The sequence below is a fragment of the Malania oleifera genome, chromosome 1 (genome assembly GCF_029873635.1).
Source record: "Malania oleifera isolate guangnan ecotype guangnan chromosome 1, ASM2987363v1, whole genome shotgun sequence".
In the NCBI taxonomy this organism is placed as follows: domain Eukaryota; kingdom Viridiplantae; phylum Streptophyta; class Magnoliopsida; order Santalales; family Ximeniaceae; genus Malania; species Malania oleifera.
Window position 1 is genome coordinate 118,909,547 of NC_080417.1, and position 19,830 is coordinate 118,929,376.

The window sequence follows — 19,830 nt, forward strand, 5'->3', positions numbered from 1 at the left end:
AATGCATTAAATGTTCATGTTGCCACACAGCTGTATTTAGTTTATTTTTCCTTACTGAGAAGTGTCTCACCCCTGAACATTAAATGATTTTCAGGAAATCCAGTGAGACCGGTGGGCCAGAGTCGCCATTGAGTGATTGGAGCTTCCCTACTAGAAGGGTAAGCATTGAACTAGGATCGAGAGTTTTTGTTATTTGATCCTAGTGTTATTTTGACTTTTGGAGGTTGTATATAATAAGAATATTTTGATGTTATAGAAAGTTTTGGTATTATGTTTTATGATTGGATGTTTGAGAATTTATGTTTACTGCTGCTAGGTTTTCCGTTGTGTTTGACAGGTGTCCCCGCTACCCACGGGTTCGGGTTGACCATTTGATCTATTCTGTGACATTTTATGTTAAGAAATTGCGGGATGTTACAACTTGTGTGAAGGAACCACCTCGGGATAATCTGAAACTCGAAGATATCTGAGTGGTTAACGAATTTTCGGATGTATTCCTAGAATACTTACCTGCTTTACCTCTTGATCTTGAGGTGGAGTTCACTATTGAATTGCTGCCAGGTAAGGCACCGATTTCTAAAGCTCCATACTGGATGACTCCAGCTAAACTTAAAGAGTTGAAGGAGCAGTTACAGGAACTACTGGATAAGGGCTTTTTCATACCTAGTGTTTCGCCCTGGGGAGCTCCAGTATTGTTCATGAAGAAGAAAGGCGGGTCAATTGATTACCGCAAGATCAACAAGGCAACAGTGAAGAACCGATACCTATTGCCTCGTATAGATGATATGTTTGACCAGTTACAGGGAACGCAGGTATTTTTGAAGATTGATCTATGGTCAGGGTATCATCAGGTAAAAGTTAGGACTGAGGATGTGGCGAAAACTGCTTTTCGAACCAGATATGGTCACTACGAGTTTCTAGTCATGCCATTTGGGTTGACTAATGCTCTAATGGTATTTATGGACCTAATGAACATGGTTTTCCATGAATACCTGAACCAATTCATAGTGGAATTCATCGACGATATTTTGATATATTCTAAGAGTTCAGAAGAGCACGAAAACCATCTAAGGTTGGTACTTCAGGTACTACGGGAAAAGAAGTTGTATGCCAAGTTAAAGAAATGTGAGTTTTGGTTGAAGTAAGTCAAATTTCTTGGTCATGTCATGTTGGGAGGTGGTATCTCAATTGATCTAGGTAAGATAGAAGCAGTGGTTGACTAGATGAAATCGAAGAGTGTGCAGGAAGTTCGGTGTTTCCTAGGATTGGCTAGGTACTACAGGTGGTTTGTGGAGGGATTCTCTAGATTATCTGGCCCTTTGACATGGTTGACGAGAAGGATGTGAGATTTGATTGGATCGATGAGTGCGAGCAGAGTTTCTAGGAGTTGAAACACCAACTAGTCACTGCTCATATTTTAACCATTCCATCTGGGGACGGTAGTTTTGTGATTTACAACGATGCATCTTTAAAGGGTTTGGAATGTGTGCTGATGCAACAGAGGAAGGGAATTGCTTATGCTTCTCGAAAACTCAAGGAGTATGAGAAGAATTACCTCACTCATGATTTGGAGTTGGAGGTAGTGGTGTATGTGCTGAAGATTTGGAGACACTATTTGTATGGTGAACAATGTGAGATCTTTACGGACCACAAGAGCCTTAAATACTTTATCACACAGAAGGAGTTGAACATGAGGTAGAGGAGGTGACTGGAATTGATCAAGGACTATGATTGCACCATTAGCTATCATCCGGGGAAAGCTAATGTGGTAGTTGATGCATTGAGTCGGAAGTCAGAGCACGCATCAGTATCTGCAGTGGTAGGTCAACATCATATTAGACGGGATTTAGAGAGTCTTGGTGTGGAGTTGGTAGATGGTAATCATCAGTTTTTCATTGCTAGATTGGTGATCCGTGCGGCATTATTAGAGAGTATGAAAGCCGTGTAGGCTAATGATGAAGAGTTAGTCGAGGTTGTAGAGAAGGTGTAGCAGGGACTGGCTGTAAATTTTAACATCTCAGAGTGAAGTGTATTGAGGTTTGGAACTAGACTGTGTGTTCCAAACGATGAGGGGATAAGTAGGACGGTTTTGGACGCATCGTTTTTTGTATACGGTATATTCAGGTAGCACGAAGATGTATCGAGATTTGTACGAGTCATTCTGGTGGAGTGGCACGAAAAGGGAGATTGCTCGATTTGTGGAGCAATATTTGACGTGTCAGTAGGTAAAGGCTGAACACCAAAGGCCGGCAGAGCTGTTGTAGCCATTGAGTATCCCGGAGTGGAAATGGGAGCATATCTCCATGGACTTTGTCACCGGGTTACCACCAGCATTTCATGAGCATAATGTAATCTGGGTGATCATTGACAGGTTGACTAAATCTACTCACTTTGTACCGATGAAGGTTAGCTACTCCTTGAGTAGGCTAAGTGACCTATATGTGTAGGAGATAGTCAAAATGCATGGGGTACCGGTATCTATTGTTTCAAATCGAGACCCGAGATTCACTTCTCGATTCTAGAAGAGCTTATAGGAGGCAATGGGGATAAAGCTTACTTTCAGTACAGTGTTCCACCCTCAGAGTGATGGGCAGTCAGTAAGGACGATACAGATTTTGGAGGATATGTTACGGGCTTGCGTGTTAGACTTTGGCGGTAGTTGGATTTGGTTCCTATCGTTGGTGGAGTTCACCTATAACAATAGCTTCCAAGCTAGTATCGGAATGGCATCGTTCAAAGCATTGTATGGTCGGAGATGTCGGTATCCTCTATATTGGGATGAGGTCGGTGAATGGAAGATATTGGGTCCTGAACTCGTACAACAGGCTTATGAGAAGATCAGATTAATCAGGGATAGGATTAAATCAGCTCAGAGTTGGTAGAAAGTTACGCAGATGTGTGCCCTAGTGAGTTGGAATTCAAGGTGGGGGGCAAGATATTCTTGAGAATCGCTCTGATGAAAAAAGTGATGAGATTCGGGAAGAAGGGCAAGCTGAGCCCGAGATATATCAGACCATTTGAGGTACTTGAACGAGTGGGTCCGGTAGCCTACAGGATTGCACTACCCCCAGCGCTCTCTCGAATCCATGATGTATTCCATGTATCCATGTTGAGAAGATACATGCTAGATCTATCACATGTGATTAGTTACAAATCTTTAGAGATTGGGGATGCTTTGGCATATGAGAAGATACCCGTTTGGATTTTGGACTGGAAAGTTCAGAAGCTGCGTACCAAGGAGATACGATTAGTGAAAGTACTGTAGTAGAATCACGCAGTTGAGGATGCTTCTTGGGAATTGGAGACGAAAATACATTAGAAATATCCACATTTGTTGTAAGGGGTTATGTTTACAGAAACGGTTTGGGTAGGTATGTAATGTTTCTATTGTTTAGAGTGATAATGTGTGGTTAGTCTCTGGGAGGGTTTATGTGATAATGTGAACTCCCGAGACATTGTGCATGCAACCACAGTATTCCTCTGTCATAAGTGAGGGTATGTAATAAATTTGGGAGGGGGCTGCAATGTTGGTGGCCACCGATTCTTCCTAGAGTCGGATATGTGTTTAGGTATTGGTGAGTTAACGAGTGAGAGATTACAAATTTTGAGGATGAAATTTTTGTAAGGAGGGGAAGTTGTAAGAACCCGACCCGAGAATTTTAGATTAAATAAATAAGAAAAGGGGAAGAAATTTTAAAAGATGAAAATAGCAGAGCTTGTCGACGAGGCTCCTTCTCTCGTCGATGAAGGCCCTTCTATAGCTCGGCGATGAAATTCAGAGGTTTGTCGATGAGTGAATACTGAGAAATTTTGGGAATTCTGAAATCTTAGGCTCGTCAACGAGGCCACTTCGTCGTTGACAAATGCCCTTCTTCTGCTCGTCAACGAGCGCTCCACTTCATTGATGAGTTTGGTAGGGTCAACTAAGTTATAAATATCCTATTCATTGCTTAAGTGTTAAGAAACTCAGATTCTCTCTCTCTATCTCTCTCTCTCTCTCTCTCTCTATAGAATTCGAAGGAGACCCTCTCTCTCTAAGGTTTCGAGCCATCCGTTACCCAAATCAAGGATCCGACGTTGCTATGTGGATCAGGAGGAGATTCTCTACAGTTATAGCGGATCGGATCTTCGTTTCGAGGATTTTTGGGTTTTGATTAAAAATCGAGGCAAGGGTCCGATTTTGTTTTCAGTTCATTAGATTTGTAGTAGGTAGGATTATATTGAAGTATTGTTCTTCGATTTTTAGGTTTTGAGGATCTTATGTTGTTGTTGTTTTGGATCGATTAGTTTCGTGTTTCGGGATAAGGTAAGAGGTTTCTATTTATATAAGTTATTTTTGTAATCTGAATTGGTAAAACTATGCTTTACAATTCTATGGATGTTTTGGCTACTTATTTGGGAAAATCTATTAGGTGAAATGACGAGATTTTCAGGTTACAGTTTTTGGGAAAAATTAGGGGATTCGGGTATCGTCTCCGTTTCTGTTGGAAAACTATACATTTGGTTAAACTGTAATATAGAGATGACCGTACCTTTGATTATTTTAAATTGTATTTTCCGAATATCTGATATGAGATTGTTTGTTACCCGAATATGTGTGGAATGAGCTGATATGTTGAATGATGTGTTTTGTGAAAAAGCGTGCTGATTAACTACCGTAAGTTGTGAGTAATTGATATGAGATATAGGAATAGGAGTTCCAAATTGTTCCAGTTTTAGTGAAAATGTCGAGTTGGGATAAAATCAAACGCCTAGGACAATTGAAGCGTGCCAGTTAACAACCAAAGGCTAAGATAAGATGCGTGCTAGAATAATACCATAGGCGGCCAAGTCGGTTAAATATTGTAGGTTCAGATATCCGGCTTGAGGCCGAGGGTGTGAAATACCACCTATGATTCTGGTTGGTCACCGAAGGGTGTGAGTTTGCACCGGTTGAACGTTGTGGGGCTTAGGCTACACCAAGTTACTGGGGACGCTGTGTCGTGCGGCCGACTTAGGCCGAAGAGTGTGACGACACTAGACCAAGGTGTTTTGTGAGATGTATACTGGAACTATATTGTGAAAATACTAGAATTTTGAAATGTTTATGTTTTACTATTGAAATAACACTTATGTATCCACACACTAATATAACCTGTTTCTCCCTTACTGAGAGGTGTCTCACCCCTATCATACAAATATTTTTCAGGTCCTTTAAGTAGCCGCCACTAGCGTCCTAGCGTTTCAGGAGCATGGTTGTTAGTTAGCTTTATAGAAGTACTTATGTAAGTATTGACCTTTGGTCGGGGTGTCATTTTGGGTTATATAGACACCCGGGGTATGTTATGTATTTTGGGAATTAGACTATGGTTATGTATAGACTCTGGTATTGTATGATGGTATGATATTATGATGTAATAGGTTGAATTATTTCGCTACGTATATTGTGTATGTGATTGTGGATAGGGTATATGTGAACCCTATGGGGTCGGACCCTTTTATTGTGTAGTATCATAGATGGTTGTATGATACAGAGACATGTTAGGTTACTAAATCACACCCTGGGGCTCATTTCCGGGTTCGGGGTGTGACACTACAGTCAGATGCATCTTTTGACTTTTTCTATATTTTTTGTTATCTGAATAGAATGAATTTTTGTATTTTAATTTGAATTTGTATAATGTATTTGTATTTGTATTTTTATTTGAATTTTGAATAATTTATGAATTTTTTAGTAATTCTAGTTTAATATTATGTATGCTAAAATGTAATTACAGGTTTTTATAGGAATTAATTAATGAAATAAAAAAAATTATTAATTTTAACTTATTAGTGACGGTTCTGAAACCGTCACTAAGAGTCAATATTTTAAAGTATTAGCGACGGTTTTAAAATCGTCACTAATAGTCAATTATCAGTGACAGTTTTAAAACCTTTACTAATAATGGAGTATTAGCGAAAGTTTAATTCCGTCACTAAAATCGTAAGACCGTCACTATAAATTCTACATTTTCTTGACTCAAAATCGTCACTAAAGGCCAAGTATTAGTGACGGTAGCCTTTAGTGACGGTTTTCAAACCGTCACTAATAGCTACTCCAATGAGCATTAGTGACTATTTTAAAACCGTCACTAATAATTGACTATTAGTGACGATTTTGAGTCAAAAAAATATAGAATTTATAGTGACGGTCTTAGGATTTTTGCGAAGGAATAAAACCGTCACTAATACTCCATTATTAGTGATGATTTATGAAAATCGTCGCTAATAAGTAGTAGTAACCACAAATATATTGACAAATTTAAAATCGTCGCTAATATTGATAAAACTGTGACTAACACCATTAGTGATGATTTTTTTTTTTTTTTCTTATTAGTGATGATTTGAAAGTGTCACTAATAAGCTTATTTATTGTGGTGACCGCTAGAATCCCTTTCTTGTAGGACACTTTTTATCATTCTTGTAGGGCACTTTTACCAAAATACCATCACAGTTTCACGCAACTATACAACTAGAGTTTGCTTTTTCCTATTTTTTTTTATGTAGTCCCTATCTTTTTGTTAGATAAATCAAAGCCCAATTTTTCTTTTTTAAATGTGTTACCAGATGAGATGGTCAGTTGAACACAGATTTGCTTAAAAGCTGTGGGGGAGTGTTCTTTAGAAACCATAGGCAAGAAGTAGACAAGCTACACCGTCAGGAGCAGCTTATATCATGTATGATCTCTCTCTCTCTCTCTCTCCCTCTCCCTGAATTAGTTTCTCAGAAGATTCTTCTCCCCTTCTTTCAACTTGATTTAACATTGCATTTGTTTAATTTCGTGTGACTTAGGCGTGCAGAGAAACCAGCAGAAGAAGAGCATGCACTCGAAGTGGCATGCAAAAAGTTGAATGAACTTGTTTATGTGCTTTCACTTGTGAAGGCTGGCATTAATCATGACATTGACACAGTAGAAATCCAACAAAGAGCATTAGATGACCTTGTCCATGTAAACTCACTTTTTACAATAGCTGTGTTTTCTAGCTTTATTCAAGGTATTTGTCCCTTTCTTGTAGGGCACTTTTACCAGAGTACCATCACAGTTTCACGCAACTACACAGCTAGATTTTGCTTTTTCCTTTATTTATTTATTTATTTTTAAATATAGTCCTCCCCTTTCATTAGATAAATCAAAACCCATGTTTTGTAAATGTGTTACCAGATGAGATGGTCAGTTCAACACAGATTTGATTAAAAGCTGTGGGGAAGTGTCCTTTAGAAACCATAGGCGAGAAGTAGACAAGCTACACCGACAGGAGCAGCCTATATCATGTATGATCTCTCTCTCTCTCCCCCTCCCTGAATTAGTTTCTCAGAAGATTCTTCTCTCCTTCTTTCAACTTGATTTAACATTGCATTTGTTTAATTTCGTGTGACTTAGGCGTGCAGAGAAACCAGCAGAAGAAGAGCATGCACTCGAAGTAGAAGTGGCATACAAAAAGTTGAATGAGCTTCTTGATGTGCTTTCACGTGTGAAGGCTGGCATTAATGATGACATTGACACAGTAGAAATCCACCGAAGAGCATTAGATGACCTTGTCAATATAAACTCACTTTTTACAATGGCTGTGTTCGTTGGCTTATCGTTTGCCTCCCCAGGCCAATTGCACAGCCTGGAAAACCGATCTGTCTGTGACGCAGACCCAGGCATGGCCAGGAGGCTCATTATATTTGAGGTGATTTCCTTCGCCTGCTTCCTCTTATCGAGTTTAGTTGCCAAGACCCTCAAGGTCCAACTCGATATCAACCGATACAAATATTCCAGAGATTGGCAGTCCAGGCTTTGGAGGGGCTGTACGCTGTCCTTATCGTTGATGGCCTCGTTCGTGGGCATTGTGTTTTTGACACTTTCCATGATTAATTTCGTCCAGATAAGGTTGGGAAAGCTGTCTTGTGGAAGTATGCATGCCATGCAAGCGATGGCACCACTCTCTGCAATTGTTTTGCTTGCTCTAGCCATCTATGTACCCTCTTCGGTGAATGCTATATGGATTTCTTTGAAGCATGTCCAACCAAAGAGGAAGACCAGTTCGACACAGAAATCTGGGGGATGATTTCTGCGCAGCATCCGTGTTGGCAAAAAATAATCAGAGAAATGTGTGCCCTTGCGCATCCTTTCATACTTAGATATGTTTGTGTATTCCTGTGTTAAACAGGTTTATATGTTAGCTTCAGCGTATGGCATGTGTTTGTCTACTGGTATATGGTTGTATATCTGGACAATCATTCTGCTAGAAGCAAGATACTGTTTCAACTTGTGTCAAGAATTTGAAATTTGAATCTTAAATTTGAAATTAAGTCTTTTTTGGCTAAATTAAGTACTGATTTGTGCATGTTTTGTACCTTGCTTACTATCAAAGAAATAAGCCCACTTTGATATTATTTATAAATAAGTGCGTATATTGTTGGTCCACACATATGAGAAGAAGTCAAAATTGTATCTTCTCCATGAATCAGCCATGATCCAGTGTGATTATTTTTTTGGCACTGACTCCCCCATAGTCAAGATTTGTAGTCTGCAAATGTTGGCTTAATAAATGTTGCTTTATATCCATGTGTCCTCTTCTTCCTTATAAAATGGGTTGTGTTGTAGAGAAAAATACATAAGTGTAATTAGTAGTATAAAAATCAAGTGAGCCGTGTGTTGTGTTTGAGAGGCATAGAGGTTGAGTTGAGAGTTGAGTTTGAGTGTATTATTTCTCCTCTACTGTATTTCCTATTGATATAGTGAAACTCCCTCTCTCCCGTGGACTTAGGCTGAGTTTCGCTGAACTACGTAACTCTGGTGTTCCTTGTGATTGTTTGCTTGTGTTTGTATTCTGGACCATCCCTAATCTCTAACAACTGGTATCAGAGCATTTGGAGAGGGTAAGGAGTGTTCAAAGTGGTTTTTTTGCACAAAACCCAAACATTGCCAGTGAAGGTCCAAATTTTCAAAGTGCTTCGATTGAAATTCTAAGCATACCATCAGGTCAGCGATGATGAGACAAAGATGGGATAGAAAACCGCGTCCCAAAACTCATCCTGAGAAGTCTACATGCGCCCAGAAGAGGCTGAACGTAGTCTTCATGCGCCGCCCCATTAATTCTTCTCATCTGCCAGCTCCTCGAGTTGCTTCTTTGCGAATAGCCTTGAAGTTGTCGGTCGTGTCGGAACTCTCAACCTCGAGAGTGATTGTCTTGTTGGTGAGGGTCTTGACAAAAATCTCCATTTCTCTACTGAGGCGGAGCACGAGGTGAAGAATAGACTTAAAAGGAGTTTTTCTACTCCAATTGCATTAAAAAAAAAAAGGCCACATCATAGTAGCATCTATATTTGACTTTATTGCACCAAATAGTTGTATTGAACCAAGCAATGCAGAAGAGTGTAGAAGGAGGTGTCCCTGTCTGACATGCCCCATCACTTAACACGTGGCGAGATCTGGATGGTCCACATCATCAATGGGGTCCATTTGCCACATCATCTGTGGAGTCCACATTTATTGAGTTAGACCAATTTCTAGCCATTTTGGTCGTTCCAGACGCACTGGTGCGATCGATTTTGCCAAAATCAATCTCCAATTTGCTATTTTATAATGGATAATAATTTATCCAAGTTTGGTATGGAGAAATTTGACGACCAAAACAATTTTAGTTCATAACAAAAACAGGAAATGATATCTTGATTTAGTGTGACTTGATCAAGTCGCTAATCAGAAAGAAGCTAGATAATATCGAAGATGGTGCTTGGGAATAGATGGAAATGAAAACGGTTAGTATCATTCGTTTATGTTTGTCAAATGAAGTTAAATATTCTGTGTTAGATGAATCATCACCTGTTGAGTTATGGAAGAAACTATAATAGAGATACATGTTAAAATCTCTGATAAAACAAGCTATTTCTAAAGAAAAAACTCTATTAGCTAAGAATGCAGGAAGGGGTCAATATTTTTTATCACATAAATGACTAAAACAAGATCATGACCCAGTTAATGAGTCTTCGTGTAAAAGTTGAAGAAGAAGATAAAACACTTCTTCTCCTAGCATCTCTACCACCTTCTTATGATAGTCTTGTTGTGACATTGCTTGTTCGGAAGGAAACCTTAAAATTAGAAGAAGTGATGGCTTCACTACAGGATACTGACACCCTAAGAAAGCCAATTGTTAACTTTCAAGGGCGTGCCTTGATCACACAAGGTGAGAAACAGATGAGGGGAAGAAATCAAAATAGAAATTTTCCTCACAACCGTAGAAAATCGAGAAGCAGATGATCCAAATCAAGAGCTCTAGGAAATTCCAACAACTCTCAGAGGAAAAGGCAGATTGAGCGTTGGAATTGTGGCAAGACTGGTAGTTACAAAAATCAATGCCGATCCTAGAAGAAGGAGCCAGAAAATAAGACTAAATCAAATGCCGCCTCTTCTTCAGAAGAAGGAGATGTATTGCTATGCTCTTTGGAAAGGAAGGGAAAGTCTTGGGTATTAGATTTTGCAGCCTCATTTCACATGACAGACAATAAAGAAATGCTTGACAAGTATATACCTAGTAACCTTGACAATGTTTATCTTGGTAATAACAAACCTTGTGAACTTGTAGGAAAAAGAGAAGCAAAAATAAATTTGACAGGTACCACTTGGAGTTTGAATGATGTTAGATATATCCTTAATCTCAAGAAAAATTTAATATCTATTGGACAGCTTGCAAGTGAAGGTGACACTACAACCTTCTGTGGCGATAGTTGAAAAATTTCCAAAGGCATAATGACATACTTGCGCGGTAAGAAAACAAGTACTCTTTATATAACCGCAGATGCTTGCATGTCAATTTTAGTTGCTGCAAGGAATGAAGATTCAAACCTATGGCATTAGAGACTCGGTCACATGAGTGAAAAAGGTTTAAAAATCATGAACTCAAAGGATAATATACTAGGCCTCTAGTCAGCTAATATCGACCAATGCGAGAGATGCATCCTCAGCAAATAGAAAAGAGTGAGCTTTTAGACAAGCGGAAGAACCCCAAAGAAAGAAAAATTGGAGTTGGTGCACACCGACATTTGGGACGAAGCCCAGTCTCATCCATTGGTGGGAAATCCTATTTTGTCACCTTAATTGACGATCATTCTAGGAAAGTATGAGTTTATTTCTTGAGACATAAATATGAAGTGTATGAAATTTTTAGGGAATGGAAGGTAGTGGTGGAAAATGAAACAGGCTTGAAAATCAAAAAGTTGAGATCAGACAATGGTGGTGAATATGAAGATAAAGAATTCAAGAAGTTTTACTATAAGCATGAGATCAGACATGAAACAACTATGCTAGGTATACCCTAGCACAATGGCATAGTAAAGCGAATGAATAGAACCTTGACTAAGAGAGCTAGAAGCATGTGATTACAAGTGGGTTTACCAAAGCAGTTTTGGGCAGAAGCGGTCAAGTCAGCTGCTTATCTAATCAACCAAAGTCCACCAGTACCATTCTAGTTCCAATTACCAGAGGAGGTATGGGGCAAAAAGGAGGTAAAACTTTCACAATTTAAAAGTTTTTAGTTGCATTGGTTATGTACATATTAATGATCAGGCAAGGGGCAAGCTTGACCCAAAATTTCAAAAAACGCACACTTCTTGAATATAATGAATATGAGTCTGGTTACCTTATTTGGGATGACCAAAACAAGAAAATAATCAGAAGTCGAGATGTTGTATTCACTGAAAAGGTTATAAACAAAGATGTAACATCATCAAGTAATCCTGCACAAAATGACCCTGATATTGTTGAGTTGGATGATACCACTGATAGCAACGTGGCACAACAGACAATTGATAATTCCCATACAGAGGAATCTATCATAGAGGGGTGCACTAAAGCACCACAGACTCCAACTCTGACCCCTACTCCGGTACTGAGGAGGTATTCTCAACCTCATATACCGAAGAGGAGATATTTGGATTACCTTTTACTAACTGATGCAGGTGAACTAGAGTGCTATGATGAAGCATGTCAGGTGGATGAGGCTAGCAAGTGAGAACTTGCCATGAAAGATGAGATGAAATACCACACCGACACTAAGACTTGGGATCTAGTTAGGTTACCCAAGGGAAAAGAAGCCGTTTAGAACAAATGGGTGCACCACATAAAAGAAGAGCGTGATGGTTTGAGAAGATACCAAATAGATAGAAGGCATTGACTACTCAAAAATCTTCTCACCAGTTGTGAAGCATACGATCATTCGGTCGATTTTGAGCATAATTGTAGCAAAAAATTTACACCTCAAGCAGTTAGATGTAAAAACTGTTTTCCTCCATGGTGATCTAGAGGAGGAGATATACATGCACCAACCTGAAGGTTTTGCAAAGAAAGGCAAAGAAAAACTTGTTTGCAAGTTTAATAAGAGTCTGTATGTTTTGAAACAGGCTCCAAGGTACTGGTATAAAATTTTGACGGCTTAATGCAAAAGAATGACTATCGTAAATGCAACGCTAATCATTGTTACTATTTCAAGAGGTATATATCAAGTTGCATAATTCTTTTACTTTATGTTGATGACATGCTAGTTGCAAGATTAGAGGTGGACGAGGTCAGAAAATTGAAAATAAAATTGTCTACTGAATTTGAAATAAAAGACTTGGGTCTAGCAAAGGAGATGCTTGGGATGAGAATCAATAGATACAGAAACGAGGGAAACTTGCAATTGTCTTAGGTCGAGTACATTAGGCAAATTCTCAGAAGGTTGAACATGAGTGATGTTAAGTCAGGTAGCTCACCATTAGCTAGCCATTTCAAATTATCAAAGAATTAATTTCTAGAGTTAGAGGAAGAGAAGAAAGAAATGGACAATATCCCATACGCTTTAGTTGTAGGAAGTTTGATGTACGCCATGGTTTGCACAAGACTAGATCTCTGTCATGCAGTGGGAACCGTCATCAGATTCATGTAAAATCCAGGAAAAATCCTTTGGGAAGCGGTTAAATGGATATTAAGATATCTCTGAGGTACAATTAACAAATATTTGTGCTTTTGCAAAAGTGATATGACATTGTTGGGATATGTAGATGCAAATTTTTTCGACGAGATAGATCACTAGAGAAGCACTACTGGAAATGTCTTCACAGTAGGTGCTACTACTGTTAGTTTGGTATCACAGATATAGAAGACCGTTGCATTATCCACTATAGAAATATAGTATGCAACCATGGCAAAAGAGAGTAAAGAGATGATTTTGGCTACAAGGTTTGTTGACATAATTGGGTTTCAAGCAGGCGAAGAGTGTTTTGCATAGTGATAGTCAAAGTACCATACACTTGGTGAAGAATTCAACATTCCACTCAAGGACCAAGCACATTGGACTCCACTATCAATTCTTCAGAAATCTTCTAGACGAAGGGGTAACGACCTGCCTAATTTACCATATATTTTTTTTCCACATAAAGATAATATTAATAATTCTAACACTAAACTAAATTGTCATAATCATGATCAACCTAGACCCATGGGTACCAGGGATATACTTGTCATACAACTCTGATACCTAAGTAGCGGAAAACATAAATCATATACATGCCATAAACACCAGAAACCATACCAGAGTTATACTAAATCTGTCATATACATATACATACAGTCATCCAAAAAGAGTCCTAAAAAATATCCCTAGGGTCCTAGTCCAAACCCATTTGACCCTAACTCAACCACTTACCCTATAGATAGGGCAGCTCAATCCACTTCTATTGCTGTGGGGCTCTATTTGCCCTACCTAGATTTCTTGAAATATTTGTAATGCTGGGGTGAGACACCTCTCAGTAAAGGAGATAAGCTAATATTAGTGTGTGGCAACATGAGTATTTTTTGTGATATACATATAAACAGTACATAATTCATAACTGGTATATTTATTGTATCATATATGAAACACATGATTTATCATAACATAGTGTAACATACTAAATTTATGTACTAAGAAATCATCTTATATAACCATATCATACTTGATTTATTACCTAGAATAGATAGTTAGTTAGCTATTGTCATGTCTTACCACATGATAGGGTTGTGCGGCCCGAAGGCGGGACCTAACAATGGTTGGCCGACCATGCTAAGTCAAACATAGGTGTGTAAGTACGATGGACCCATTCCACTTGTGCCAGATTACCAGGGGAACTATGACACTCCCATAAAGCCACATCGACTGCCATCTCCCATACTTTACATAAGATGTGTGGTAGCACTAACATATTCATAATCGTGAACATATAGCTACGATACCGTGCTTCATAAAACTGAATTAAGCTATCCAGGTTTTGATAACATATAATACTTTCCATATTATAACATAACTGTTTTGTAATTCAGAGTAATATTTGACATAAACATATTTTATGATTTCTTACGTATCATTCGTAATCACGACATCAACGCCGACATAATTCATAATGTAAAAATTATGGCATTACACCGACATAATTCATAACATAAGAATCACGACATTTACGCTAGGATAATTCATAACATAAGGATTACGACATCTATGTTGGCATAATTCATAACATAATAAACATACATTCTTGCATTATTTAACATAATCTTTAAAACATATTTCTTGTATTGTTTTTAGGGTTCTCCTGAAAACTACTATAACATACTTATCTGGGAAAATTGATAATATTTCAATATACCATAATTTTCATGGAAATATTATACTCATTTCACACAAACGTACATAGTCTTATAAACTCATAATTATTTCTAAAATCATATTTCCATATAAAATGTGTTAAAATCATTTCCCCGCTCAACAGTAGTATTTCCAAACATAATTCTATATCATACACATTTTCCTGAAAATAAATGATGTTTAATTCATAATAATTTCTTGAAAAATACTGACTTAATTTATCCCCTTACCTGACTTACTGAGAAGCCCACAAAATATTTTAAGTTTAGACCCGTGTGTTCCCCAGCTCAACGCCTTAAATTACATTTTTCCCCACAAAACTTCTATAGTATTGTTAGCCTTGGTGTAATCCCGAGAAGGGGGGGGGGGGTGAATTGGGTATTTAAAAATTAATCCCCTAAGTTCAACTAATCTAGCAAGCAGTATTACGCGACCTAGGGTCTGTCTATGCAGTTATAAACCCAATCATTCACAATAGTAAAATATAAACATTCATGTTCTAGAATTTAAAATATAGAAATTAAAAGCACGCTCAAGAAATGTTATTGGGGTTTGACCAACTGTGCCTACGTCCCCACCTCTAGCTCGCAAGCCTGAGGATTCCACTAATGCTCACTTAATGGGTGGAGCGGCACCGATTACAACCAGGTCAATTAGCACATGGCTGATCTCAACCTTTACAAATTCTCCTTACGAGGCGGAGAAAGCCCTAACAATCTTTACAGGTTGGATTACCATCCCCTTAGGCCACGTTTGGAATACAATAGATTTACAATATAAATTTCGTGTACAATTTTAGTGTTTCTCCAACAAGCAGATTTGTACCACTAAGCACAGTATAATCAATCAATTAATGCACGTCAATAATATAAGAACTATAAGCTCAGTGTGGATAATACTACAACTCTCAAGATAATGTCACTAGTCAATCCAAGTGTGAGAGTGTGTTTGCAATCTATCTTTGAAACTGTATATAGATATATATCAACCACAAATAGGGTTTCAAAGATTTTCAGAGAATGTAATCAAAATATCTCTAAGATGATTTTCTCAAGATTCTAACACAAGAGATATTTGAAATCAAGTTTTTTTGAAAAATATTTCACAAAGCACAAGAACCAACCTTTGAATACTTGCAACAATAATGTAAGATTCATAAGCTCAAACGAGTTATCCAAAAATAATATTTATCAATGAAATAATTTGGGATCAACTCAAGCTAACTCTCTAAAAATAATTTCAACGGTTGCTTTAAAATAATGTACGAAAAGACACAAATATTTTCACTCTTCAAATTGCAACAATAATGCAAATGAAGAGGATACAATAAATGCTCTTTTTCTCAAAGATGGTTTTGCAAAGAAGAATCAAAGAGAGTGTGGAAAAATTTTCTTGGAATGTTGAGTATATAGAAAAAGGGGTATAAAATATTTGAGAGAAATTTTCCTAATCACTTTTGCTAATCTCTAGCCAATCCTTGCAAATGAGGGGGTATATATAGAGTTCCCCAAAATTTTAACCGTTCAAGATATGTAGGGTATTATTAGGATTGTTTTAAAACTTTTTAGCACATTAAACCCCATTTAAAAATTTTAACCGTTGTAAAAATAATATGGCAACCTGAGAGCACCGATCGACCGAAGGTGAGGTTCCGTTGAACAAGTGTCCAAGTTCGGTCGACTGGGTGAAATTTGAACTGGAAGTTCAGTCAACCAGACAACAGGGTTCCAAGGCGATTTTTCCATTTTCGCATGGTTCAGTCTACCGTGTGGATTTGAACTAAGTGGTTTGGTTGACCGGGAGGTGGGCCAAACATACGTGGGAACTCGGTTGACCAGGTGGTTGGCTTAAGCAATAGGTGCGGTCGACCGTATGGTCAAACTGTTAACTTGGAGAGAGTTCGGTCCACCGGGTGACTTGAACTGGGTAGGGTTTAGTCGACCGTGCCATGGTCAAACTGTTGACCTAGTGACCAGTTCGGTCGACCAACAGTTTTATACTTGTGAAGTACGGTCGACCGAACATGCATTTTTAATCCATTTCAGTTCTAAGTCCCTTATACCTTAACCCTATTCATATGAGCATATATATTTAAGCATGCATGTGGATCCTAGGGTCATTGTAGATCTTTTTTAGGACACCTAAGGTCTTTCTAAGATCATGATTTTGTGTAGAAACTTAGAGTTGTTCTAAGATCTTTGAGCTTGTAGTTCCTACATGCATGATATGCATTAAATATTACATACCTTTTTCTCCTAATTACTATTATAGACCCGAATTGAATAATAATGAATTAAAACACAAAATGATCTTTAGGGTCTTCATGCTCTTCTTCATGTGCCATCAGTGTATCTGCTAATATAAACCTGCACATGAACTAGATAATCATTAAATACTTGAGCGTTTATCATTATCAGAACTGGGATATGACCCTTAGGGTCAACAATTAGTCTACCTAAAAAATTTTTCTCAGTCTAGAAACACCAAATACCCTATAAAACTCAAAATAACCAACTTATCTAGATTTTAGGATGGTGCCCTAGTTGGCTTAACCCACGAACTACTCCAGTAGATTTGAAGAGAATCTTCCCAGGAGTAGCATGGCAGCTTTCGATTGTCGAACGAGCGAAGGATAAAGCCAGAAACTTAGAGAGAAGAAGGGGGAGGCGTTTTAGGGAGAGAGAAAGGGTTTCTTGAAAATTCTCACGCTGAAATCCCGAATTTGGCATGCTTATACAGACGGCTTCGTCAACAAGACACGTCACCTCATCGACGAGTCTAGGATGGAATTTCGTCGATGAACTCCTGGCCTTCTTCGATGAATTCTAGGCTCTACTATAACCTCTCTTAGTATTTTCCCATCGACGAGACATGTGGCTTCGTCGACGAAGTAATGACGGTGGTTTGTCAACGAAGAGAACAAATTCGTCGACGAACCCTACTTAGTCTCCTTTAAATTTATCCTTCTTCTCAATTATTTAATTATTAAAAATTTTGGGTCTTAACATTCTCCCCTCCTTATAAAATTTCATTCTTGAAATTTACTATCTGTATTGAACATCATCCTTTGAGGAAAATGGATTACTTATTTTATCACTTACCCCCACTCTTGGCAAAGGAATACCGTGGTTACATCAAGGTTTTGGGGGATTAAAAATTCATAAAAGAAGAAAAGAAAAGAAAAAAAAAATTTCCCCAAAACCAAAACACTACCTAACCTATACCCTACAATATCACTTATACTTACATTATCCTACTTAGCATAAAATAAATCAAACTTTATCTGCTTAGCATAAAATTGTCCCTCTGTCTACTGCTGGTCCCTATTGAACAAATGTGGGTACTTCTAATGTATTTCTTCCTCAAGCTCCCATGAAACTTCTTCCATCGCATGATTCCTCCACAATACTTTTACTAATGGAATTTTCTTACTACGCAATTCTTGTTCTTTCCTATCTAAGATCTGCACTGGTATCTCCTCATAAGCCAGTAATTTTATGAGTTCTATTCTTGCATAACTGACCACGTGGGAGGGATTTGGGATGTATTTCTTCAGCATAGAAACATGAAACACGTAATATATTCTGGATAAAGCTGGTGGTAAGGCTAGCCAGTAGGCAACTGACCCCACACTCTCAAGTATCTCGAAAGGACCAATAAACCTAGGGCTTAACTTACCCTTCCTCCCAAACCTCATAGTACCTTTCAATGGGGCTATATTAAAAAAATACATGATCTCCCACTTCGAATTCCAATTTTCGGCGGTGATTATCTACATAACTTTTTTGCTGACTCTGAATTGCACTGATTCTTTCTCTGATAAGCCAGACTTTATTGTATGCCTACTGCACTATTTCTGGTCCCAAAACCCACCTCTTACCGACCTCATCCCAGTATAGAGGAGAACGAAATGTCCTACCATATAACGCCTTGTAAGGTGACATGCCGATGCTGGTTTGATAGCTGTTATTGTATGCAAACTCTACCTGCGACAAATACATGGTCCAATTACCCCCAAAATCCAACACGCATGCTCGTAGCATATCTTCTAATATCTGAATCATCCTCTCTAACTGCCCATCTATCTGAGGATGAAATCTAGTGCTGAATGACAACTGAGACCCCAGAGCCTCTTGCAAGTTCCTCCAAAAACGTGACGTGAAAAGCGAGTCCCGGTATGATACTATAGATACTGACACACCATGTGATCATACTATCTCTTGAATATATATTTTTACCAGTCTGTGCATGGAGTAGTTGACTTTGATGGGGATAAAGTGAGCGATCATTGTCAGTCGATTTACGGCCACCTAAATAACATTCTGCCCCTATCGTACTGGCGGTAAACCCATCACAAATTCCATAGAAATGTGATCCCATTTTCACTCCGGGATGTAAAGTGATTGTAGCTGGCCCGCCGGCCTCTGGTGCTCAGCTTTTACCTATTGGAACGCCAAACACTGCTGCACAAATTTAGCAATCTCTCTCTTCATACTGCTCCACCAAAAATACTCTCGTAAATCCCTATACATTTTAGTGCTACCTGGATGTACCATCTACAGGGGCGTGTGAGTCTCCTTAAGGATCATCCTTCTGATATCCACATCTGCAAGCACATAGCCTAGTATGAAACCTCAGAGCTCCATCATCAGGAAATATTGAACTCCTCTCCCTATCCATCCTGCACCTTCTCTATTAATTCCATAAACTCTACATCATTCTTCTGGGTTGCTTTAATCTTCTTATATAGTGTAGGCTACACCACCAGGTTGGCAATAAATGTCTAGTGATAACTTTCTACTAACTCCACGCCAAGCCTCTCCAAGTCCATCTGGATTGGGTTTTGAATTACTGCTGCTAACTTTGTTGTTTCCCCTGATTTTCGACTCATAGCATTAATCACCACATTTGCTTTACCTAGATGGTAACTGATGGTGCAGTCATAATCCTAGACGAGCTCTAACCATCTTCTTTCCCGCATGTTCAACTCCTTCTGTGTGAAGAAGTACTTTAAACTTTTATGGTTTGAAAATATTTCACATCTTTCGTCGTACAAATAATGCCTCCAAATTTTCAGTGCGTGAACCACTGCAGCCAATTCTAGATCATGAGTTGGATAATTATTTTCATATTCTTTCAATTGTCTAGAGACATATGCTATTACTCT

General features: G+C 38.4%; 1 protein-coding gene across 1 annotated transcript; it reads left to right on the top strand.

Moving 5' to 3' along the window:
• Positions 1-7,170: 7,170 nt before the first annotated feature.
• Positions 7,171-8,332, top strand: LOC131156299 (uncharacterized). The gene is made up of 2 exons (XM_058109863.1): positions 7,171-7,290; positions 7,400-8,332. Coding segments are annotated over exons 1-2 (675 nt in total). The 5' UTR covers positions 7,171-7,288; the 3' UTR covers positions 8,073-8,332.
• The last annotated feature ends 11,498 nt before the right edge of the window (positions 8,333-19,830 follow it).